The sequence below is a fragment of the Cibotium barometz genome, chromosome 66, assembly GCF_041138505.1.
Source record: "Cibotium barometz isolate CiBa-2024 chromosome 66, ASM4113850v1, whole genome shotgun sequence".
Classification (NCBI taxonomy): Eukaryota; Viridiplantae; Streptophyta; class Polypodiopsida; order Cyatheales; family Cibotiaceae; genus Cibotium; species Cibotium barometz.
This window is the reverse complement of record NC_141111.1, coordinates 2,661,977-2,672,116: the sequence shown is the minus strand read 5'-3', so window position 1 is coordinate 2,672,116 and position 10,140 is coordinate 2,661,977. Positions and strand designations below refer to the sequence as shown.

The following is a 10,140-nucleotide window of genomic DNA, read 5'->3' as shown; positions in this document are numbered from 1 at the left end:
ATGGCACTGGTGAAAAAGCTCCATGTTATCGAGACGCTGCGACTGTGTAGCTTTCCCATTGGCATGTTGCAAACTAGCTTTCGAGGTTCCCACCAGGCTTGATAGGGATCCCTCCGACTGAGCAGCCAACGGGACAAGAGAAAACCCCTTACCGCTAATTAGCTTGTAAACCAAACCTGTGGAATCGAGTTGAGGAGAAGAACGGGGGGATGAAAACCCTAAAATAAATCTGTCGTACATTCACCTTATCTCCTCCCATGACGAGATCCACGTTGATATAAGGGAATTTCGCATTACCTTAGAGCTTAGTGGAGTTGCCCACATGCACACACTCATTAGCCTATTTGTCAAAACTCTCTAATTATTAATTTGCACCTACTAATAACACCAGTCCCTACACCTCCAAATATTATATATATATATATATATATATATATATATATATATATATGACAATTTTTTCGAATGCTCCTCCTTTAAAATGAGCAAATCTTTTCTTAATTAGCTCGTTATTTTTAAAAAAGGGTTATTAGAAATCTAAATAAAGGGGGAAAAAAAACCAAAGCTCTTATGACTTCAATCCTTACCCTTCACTTTCAAGTAATTGAATTCATAATTAAAGTCTTTGCTCTTTTTAATGGGCATGCATATATATATCACGTATATAATCAAGTCCCTCACACCAGAATATAAGTCACTCTAATAATCCCAGCATTATACCCTATTTCAACGTCCTCTCCTCTTCTCCCTCTGCATTTTTCCTGCCACTCCCTTCTTTCTTTGTCGCACCACTCCTCAAAAACACTTGCTCTACGCACCTTTGGTGCAAGAGACGATGCCCTTTCTTCTCCACCCTCCTTCACATGATGGTAACATAAACTCCACAAAGAGAATTATTTATATATTACAAGGGTTTGCCTAAATTGAGAGAGAGAGAGAGAGAGAGAGAGAGAGAGAGAGAGAGAGAGAGAGAGAGAGAGAGAGAGAGAGAGAGAGAGAGAGAGAGAGCGTTACAATATTTCTCCACTTAGAATGCCCACTCTCCACCTCCCCTCATCCACTACACTCATCAATAAACTTTTATCTCCTAACCAATCAAAACTAGGGCAAAACCAAGCACTTTCATTACAATAATGTATAGTAAATGTCAGTTTTATAATTAAACTAGATGAAAGCTCATCCCTTAAAATGAGAAATAGGAAAATCCTTGGCCATTTCTCCTTAAGCATGCTTGTTAAAAATACAATATTATGTAGATTTTTTTTTACTAGCAATGTTTATAAATTGTTAAGTAGCATCCCTCTCTCTCTCTCTCTCTCTCTCTCTCTCTCTCTCTCTCTCTCTCTCTCTCGCTCTCTCTCTCTCTCTCGCTCTCTCTCTCTCGTAATTATGACTCTTAACTCTTTTCTTGCACATGGAAGTAGCAAGGCTAAGGTGGATCACTTTTTGTGCTAATTAGAAATCACGTACAAGCATACTACTAGCATACATGCAAAAACACTAGAATACTATCAAAATGATTCTAAGAAAGGGGTGGAAACTTAACTTCCCTCATGCCACTACAAAGACATAAATACACCCAAGGCAATAAACATTTAAATACACTAAAACTCTATAAAGCGATCAAAATTTCTATGTATCATCTAGCCAAAAGTTTCATTCTCTACATGCTTACAATAGCTTTTGCCTTGCATTGTAGCTTATAAGAGGACCTTCACAGTACTTAGAGGTTGTGGAGCAAGTAAGATGCACATGAATAAATCCCCTCGATCAAGTGGCATTCTGACTCCATTCCGATTAAGTTTTTTTGGAAATTTAGGGTTTGATTAAGATTGATCAATGCAATGTGATGAACTATGCCGAAAGATAAGATCAACTCTTAAAAGATGTGAACACGGGGCTAATTAAATTGACCTCTAAATGTGTGGACATATTGGATTTGGGGGGCTAGCATCCTCTTACCATGCTTAACACTTGTTACCATGCTCAACACTTTGTACAAGCTGATGGCCAAAGTTATGGCTCTCACAATCGAACTTTAGCTTCCCAAATCTAAATATGATATGTGGCATCAACTATGTGATGACCTAGAACACCTTGTATATCCTCCTAAACCTTCGCTCAGACAAATATTATGATAGAGTTCGATGGGACTTTATGTTGGTAGTTCTGGGACATTGATGATGCATTTTACAAAATGGTTCAAATATTGATGACAAATGCCACTTCAACACCAATAAAAATCTTCAACCACTTTTGTAAGTAGTCTTTGAATGATGGCATGTTATCATTTCGAAAGGTTGTTGAATCATTGGTTAAGCCAAATGGCATATAACCCTATACGCATGTGTACACCACATCATAGTAAATAAAGTTTCATGTTGATCTTCTAGGACAATGGATACATAATTGTATCCAAAGAAACCATCTAAGAAGCTATAAGCCTGGCTACTCTCGCTAAGACATGCTCAATGTATGTGGCAAAGGACTTTGTGTATTGTCGCCGCATTGACCTTTTCAGCTACTCTCTCTAAGACATGATTAGTGTTGTATGGCAAATATGATCTTTGCGAGTTTTCGGCCTTGACCTTCTTCATATCCACACATACTTAAGCGTTCCATTTTTCTTAGGCATAATGACGATGGGAGAAATCCACTTCATTGCGCTCAATCTCATATATGAAATCCAATATAGTGAGTTTATCAATTTCCTCCTTTATAATTTTTGGCCTTGTCTCGATGGGGCAATGATCTTTTAATGATAAAAATTGTATGTTGCACCACTTCAAGTGGCACTCCCTTGATATTTCCAAGCGAAGTAGTCTTGATCTCTATAAATGGAGTTATCAATTCCTTCTCCTCTTGGGGTGTCAATTACTTACTAGTAACACTGAAGGGAAATCAACCCATCGAAGAGAGAAGGAAGAAGAAGAGCGAAGAGAGAAGAGAGAAGGAAGAGAGAGAAGAGAGAGAAGAGAATAGATATATATATAAATATGAGTGTGTGTGTGTGTGTGTGTAGAGATATATATATGTGTGTATATATAAGTCTGTGTATATAGATATATATGTGTACATATGTATATATACATGTATAGATACACATATATGTAGTGTATATGGTATGTATATGTGTATATTATGTATGTATGTATGTCCCTATACATAGTAGCAGTCACGCAGTTGAAGGAATGAAAAGCGAGCTTAAGATTCGGACAGAGCCCCATCACAAAGACGAGACGGAGATGAAGGGGGTGCGCCGCCGCGGAACTCTTTGGGATTGATTTGTCTGGGTGCGCGGGATGAGGCCTCGCAAAGCAGTTGCTGCGCGGAACACCGGGGGGGAGGAGGAGCGGGGCGGCGCGGGGATCCGGAAGAAGGCGCTGGGGTTGCGGGCATGGTTGCTGATCGATGGGAGCGGAGGCGCGCAGGTGGTGGAGGCCGGCAAGCACGCCATCATGAGGCGCACGGGGTTGCCCGCGCGTGACCTGCGGATCCTGGACCCCATCCTCTCCTATCCTTCCACCATCCTGGGCCGCGAGCGGGCCATTGTCATCAACCTGGAGCACATCAAAGCTATCATCACGGCCCAAGAGGTCCTCCTTCTCAACTCCAAGGACCCCTCCGTAGCTCCCTTCGTGGCAGATTTACAGCGCCGCCTCCAAAAGGTTGCTCTCATTCATCTTCTCAATGTCTCTCAGTGGCATGTGCACCTTGATGTCGAGTTTTAATACACACCAGAGATCCTCCTGCTAGTGCAGCTTCATTTAGAATCCTCAGTGCTGGATGGTAGGAAGACACCCACATTGGAACTTTGCAGGCGCATTTGCCAAGTTCCCACATACATGTGGCTTGGCCTACTCACAGTGCACACTGTTGCACTGGGTAATGAAACAGGAAGAATGTGACTTTCTTGCTCAACTAGTAGATGGATGCTTTTGCATGTTCTTACCAAATCCTTCTCGTCTGTTTATGTGATTATAAAGGAGCCAGGTGGTGGGGAAGGTGGGCTGAGTGATTTTGATGGAGAAGCTGGGAACAAATTATCTCCTCCCACAAACATGCTCAGAAACAGATTCACAAACTGTCTGGAAGATGCATCCACGCCTTTATCATGGAAATTTCCTCAATTAGACCAAAAACATGAGCATGAAGGGTTGATGGGCCCCAAGGTTTTACCTTTTGAATTTTGTGCTCTGGAAGTTTGCCTCGAAGCAGCTTGCAGCTCCCTTGAATCAGAGGTAACCTTTGTTTACGAATCAAAAACAGTTCTACCATCCATTATTGCAAGTACAACCCCACCCTGACTCACAATCGTTGCACAGACCACAAACCTGGAGCAAGAGGCATACCCAGCTTTGGATGAATTGACTTCAAAGATCAGCACTCTAAATCTAGAACGAGTTCGTCAGATAAAAAGTCGTTTAGTAACCATCTCTGGGCGAGTTCAAAAGGTATGTCTCATTTTATCTGTTATGCATGTATGACACAGGAACAAATTTGATTATCCAAGGAATTGTAGCCATTTTAACGCTCAAAAGGTAGTCATGCCACATATTTGATTGCCAGTGGTGAGATTGTGAGGAACGATGACTTCTAATTGATTGACTATTTGTAATTATGATAGGTGAGAGATGAGCTTGAGCAACTGCTTGATGATGATGGGGACATGGCAGAAATGTATTTGACGGACAAACTAATGGGCCAGAATTTGGATGGACATTCTTCACGAATGTCTTTGGATGGTGTTGATGAGTTTGCAAGCCAGCTTGAACCTGACAATGACTCCTCTGATGTGGAAGGGGACATGTAAGTATCACAGAGACCATTTTAAATTTATGTAAATTTTTTTTCCCCCCTGTTTAAACAAGACTTCTCTTTAGTACGAAAAGTATTGTACGTGCATAATTGTAACTGGGCTACAGAAAGGTGAAGTATTGCACATTCACAAATGAATGTTAAAAACTGTTTAGTTTACTGCTGCACATTTGCCCACAACTCATGAGAATGTTTGGGTTGTCCTTGGAATGTTAACACTTGAGTTTCTGGTGAACCGTTTCCTGAATTTGAAAGTGGAGGACTTAGATAGGACTTGCAAAAGCCTAGATAGAGCAGATAGTGACGATGTGTGTTGGAGATAATCAGAACATTGAAATTTTTTGATAGTTAAAACTTACCACAAATAAAACTCTCAGCCAATGTAATTGTCACACTTAAAAGTAGCTCATATCTCGATTATGATGGGGTGTTGGAGGTGATGAAACATAGGAATATATTACTAATAGTAGGTAGCTATTTACACAATATATTCTCAGCCTTTGCTACTCCATTGGTAAATAGTGGCACTCAAAGAGTTTCCATCCAATTTGAATTTCTTTCAGTGTTGTTGGCCCTCTTGGATACTAGAGTTAGGGTATGGATAGCAATGAAGTGCACACACACTCAAAGGAAGCAACACGATTGGGACCGGAGTGGGAGAAGTACTTGCACGTATATTAAGTGATTAGAATGTCGGAATGCACAACGGAAATGAGACAAATAGCTGTGAGAGAAAATGCAGAAGTGTAGAGAGAGAGAGGCAGCATAAACTTTGGTATATACACTAGATCCGGTACAAATGATGTAACTATTTGGCCCTCCTAGCTCTTTTCACATGATGAAATCCATGCCCGGACACCAGACAGGTGGAAGAAGACATGGGGACAGGGTCCATAAGGTTTGATTAAGAAAAAGCACCATTCTTGGTCAAAAAGCAAGAAAAAGCAAAAAGTCAAACAGGGTTGACTACGAGCCAAGGGCACCATTGGAAAAAGGAGACTGAGCCGGACCAAAAAGCTAAAAGGCGCTTTCTCAAAAAGCAGCTCTAAAGCCAAAAAGCAAGGCCTTAGAGCTAGAAAAGCAAAGCACGAAAAGTTAGAGTAATATTTTATTAATAAAAGTAAAAAGAGCAAAAGCAAAGGTAAAAAGAGAAAAGCAAAGCATAAAAAGGCAAAGCAAAAGCATGAAGGCTTTTTGGCAAAAAGCAGGGTCTCTTACAAGTATAAAAGGTAAAAAGAGAAAAGCAAAGCATAAAAAGGCAAAGCAAAAGCATGAAGGCTTTTTGGCAAAAAGCAGGGTCTCTTACAGGTATAAAAAGGATTGGACTTCTCTTGTAGTATCATGAACAAGATCATTGAAGATTGAAGGAGATTGTGGAGCGTGTGTGGGCATCATTATGATCATGGAGAGCTTCTTCTTCACCATCAACACCTTCTCCAACTTGCTTTTTAGATGTACGGTTAGTCCTAGACTTGTATGGGCATATGCATGGGCGATACAGACGCATGTACGGAGCTGTACGGACATGTACGAAACTGTACGGACATGTACAAACAGAAATTTTAGAAACCCAAAAAATTTCAGAAATCCTAAAACTGCTCCAAAAACCCTAAAAACTGCTTTTTGGATGTTTTTATCGTCCAAAAACCACTAAAACAGGTTTTATATCAGTTTTCTTGCGAGAAAGAGCTTTTCCATGGTTTTCTTCATGGACAAGACTATAGGAGTTGTGGAGATTACTCATGGGATGAGCGAGTGTTTCTTGTACTTGGACACGGAGAACTTGGGCATAGAGCTTGGACATGGAACATGAAGCTTGGACATAAACATGGAACTTGGACATATAGGTTGGGCATGAAGCTTGGACATGAACATGGAACACAGAGCTTAGATATGGATCTTGGATTTTGGACTAGGATTTGGATTTGGACTTGGACTTGGACTCGGATTTGGATTCATTGGACTTGGGATCCATTACTAGCCCGATGAGAGATACTTGTGGGTCATCCTTGTGGTGTGCTCGACATCAGAGATCTTTCTTGTATGTCAACATCGATTTGGATATCCTACATCGGCATATGTGTTTGTTTTGTATTCATTGATTGTATTGATCTTGTCCAGCGTGCCTGTGGATTGTTCCTGAATAAATTCCTGAAAGGGGGCAGGGCCTGTTCCTCGCTCAATGTGGTGTATTGTGCAGGATCTCCATTCCCTTTTCTCTCTCCCCTCTCTCTCTTTATATTTTTATCCCTTGGACACGTGGTTGAGTCTGTCACGGCACGCCCTACTGGTCTTACAGTGGTATCAGAGCAGGATTTCTCTTGAAGAAACTTTCTTGGGGTGACACAGCCATGTCGAGAGCAGAGGGAGACCAAGGACCTCATGAAGGGAACAACTATGAGGCCAATATAGAACTTTAGGATGAGAACTAGGGTCATCAGAAGAGTATTATGACTTTCGGCAGTTCAGACCTCTCAGAGATGGAGAATTTTTAGAATAGGACCAAAGAAGGGCTCAAATGCTTGCAGATTTCATCAAGGATCAAGCCACCGAAGCCGAAGGAGTTGAAGCTGCTAAAGCCTATCTTTAGGCCAAAGGAGTCACCATTGCAGGAGGATCTAGAGCTACCTGCTCTATTTATCCTGGAGGAGACAAGGAAGCTACTCCTAGGCCTACTCTTTCAGATGCAGTTTCTTCAGGGAAAGGAAGGCAAAGAAGCTAGAGAGGTCGGAAGATCATTAGATTGACATCATGCCAGGAAGTTCGACAAATGGTTTGCAGTGGTGTTTACTCCATTGCATATTTCCATATATAAAGCCATGGAATCTTTGTGGACCAAAGCTGAAACAAAATCCTTTTGAAGCATTGAGACTTTATGTTAGTAAAGGACCAGTGTTGGATATTCTAGACCTTTTTTGTGTGGTTGAACATGATGAGATTGCATTGGAGCAGTCTTGAACCAAGCAGACCATGTTGTGGCCAATGAATGTCAAAGCCAACAAGGAAGCAGATGCATTATCTCGGAGACTCTTGAGCCATGCGGTTTCTATGGGTTACCATATGGATTTCACTTTGATGAAGGATCCTTATGCTACCAAAGAGGATTTCAAAGATGTTTTGGAACAGATTGCAAAATAGAAATTTGGTGACTTTTTATGTCATCAAGAAGGGTTTTCTTATGATACAAACCGAGGTCATGTGTAACACAAGGAAATACATGGGACATAGAGACACCTTGACTACACTTCAAGCTTTGGAGAGCTATTTTTATTGGCCTAGTATGAGAAAGACATTGAGCTTTATGATTCGAGAATGTTTGTTTTGTCAGAAGGTCAAGTTTGATTGACAATGTGGTGTATTGTGGTGTACTGTGCAAGATCTCCGTTCCCTTTTCTCTCTCCCCTCTCTCTCTCTTTATATTTTTATCTCTTGGACACGTGGTTCAGTCTGTCACTGCACGCCCCGCTGGGCTTACAAATGATACAAAGAAGTGTGGGGGGCAAGGGTGGTATTTATACCACCTTGGGCTGCTGGTCGGCCAACAGATGACCAGTTGGCCAAGACCAAATCAGGTCGGGCTGCATACAGATCAAGTCGGCCTGGAGAAAAACAGTTGGCCAACTCTAAGGGTCCCCCCACGACTAGCAAAACCGGGAAGAAAACGTGGAAAATGAGGAAAAATGGAGACTACTCCTAACTGGGCGGGCACACGAACAATAGGCCTTCATTTCCTATTGAGTAATATGGTATAGACATGAGATGATTGCTAACATCCCCTCTTAGCTCTTGGATGTGGAACCTGAAAGAGTGCATAGAGTGGAAGCAGAGTGGCACTAGAATGTGCTGAACAGAGAGTGCAAGAGAGAGAGAGAGAGAGAGAGAGAGAGAGAGAGAGAGAGAGAGAGAGAGAGAGAGCAAACTATGTTGAATATACCGAACCAAAACAGTCCCAAGCAAGAGACACTGTTAGTCTCATAAGTGAGGGAGCAAAATATGTACAAGACTGAATGAGTAATGAGAGGCCAGCGCCCACTATTTATAGTGGGGGAGTGCTGGCCGACTGGAGCTCATAAACAGGCCGACCGGAGCTGTTGGACATGGCCGACTGGAAAAATGCCAGAATGGCCCAAAAAAATAGTAAAAAGGGGTGGCCGGTCCACAAGTAAGGGCCATACAAAAGAAGACACAAATGGGCACCATAAAAGAGCAGAAACTGGGGATGAAAGTGCTAACACCCCCTCTCAGCACCAGATGCTGAACAAACTTCGAGAACTATCGAGAATCTCCCGAGTGTACTTCTGCTGAGAGAAGAAAATGCCCTTCGAGGTTTGCCAAATCTCAAAGCCAAGAAAATAATGCAAGAGGCCAAGATCCGTCATCTCAAACTCTGTCTCCAAAGCATCCATAACAGAACGGATCCGCACAGAATAAGAACCTGTAAAGATAAGGTCATCAACATAGACCACAATGATAACAATCAATCCCCTCTCAAGGAGGATATAAAGGTTCGAATCTGCATGAGAACGCCGCAGGTCGAGCTTCTGAAAGAACTCATCAATCCGCTGGTACCAAGCCCGCGGAGCTTGCTTTAGACCATATAAAGCCTTCTTCAGTCGGTACACATGATCCTGATTGCCCGGAACAACAAATCCTGGCGGCTGATCAATATAAACCTCCTGTGTAAGCTCTCCATTCAGGAAAGCCTGCTTTAGACCATATAAAGCCTTCTTCAACCGGCACACAGGATCCTGTTTGCCCGGAACAACAAATCCTGGCGGCTGATCAGTATAAACCTCTTGTGTAAGCTCTCCATTCAGGAAAGCCGACTTGACGTCCATCTGGAAAACGGGCCATCTATGACGTCCTGCAAGTGCAAGAACGGTGCGAATGGTAGTCATCTGGGCCGTCGAAGCGAAGGTCTCATCGAAGTCGACACCAAGGCGCTGAGCATAACCCTTGGCAACCAACCTTGCCTTGTGCTTGTCCAAGCTGCCATCAACTCGGAACTTTGATTTGAAAATCCAACGCACACCAATCACCTTACGCTGCAGAGGCCGAGGCACCAAAATCCAAGTGCCATTCCGTTCGATAGCATCCAGCTCTGTCTGCATAGCATGACGCCAAGACTCATGTGAAAGAGCCTCGTCTACAGAAGTGGGATCAGAAGGACCATTAATAATTGTAGACATAAGAGCATAATTAACAAACATGTTGCCCTCATGAATTTGTTTCCCTGTAACTCTGGAAGAACGCCGAAGAGAACCAGGCGGAGGAGCACAAGGAAGCTCACGTAACCCAGAGTCACGAACTGTCTGATAATAC

The 10,140-nt window shown here is 42.3% G+C and overlaps 1 protein-coding gene across 1 annotated transcript in view; it reads left to right on the top strand.

Moving 5' to 3' along the window:
* The first annotated feature begins 3,131 nt into the window (after positions 1 to 3,131).
* The window catches only part of MGT4 (magnesium transporter 4), a 94,567-nt gene continuing 87,558 nt past the window's right edge, over positions 3,132 to 10,140 (top strand). The window contains exons 1-4 of the mRNA XM_086797726.1: positions 3,132 to 3,668; positions 3,987 to 4,241; positions 4,326 to 4,454; positions 4,628 to 4,809. Coding sequence (XP_086653852.1) covers positions 3,303 to 3,668; positions 3,987 to 4,241; positions 4,326 to 4,454; positions 4,628 to 4,809 — 932 coding nt within the window. The 5' untranslated portion in view covers positions 3,132 to 3,302. The remainder of the gene's footprint in view (positions 3,669 to 3,986; positions 4,242 to 4,325; positions 4,455 to 4,627; positions 4,810 to 10,140) is intronic.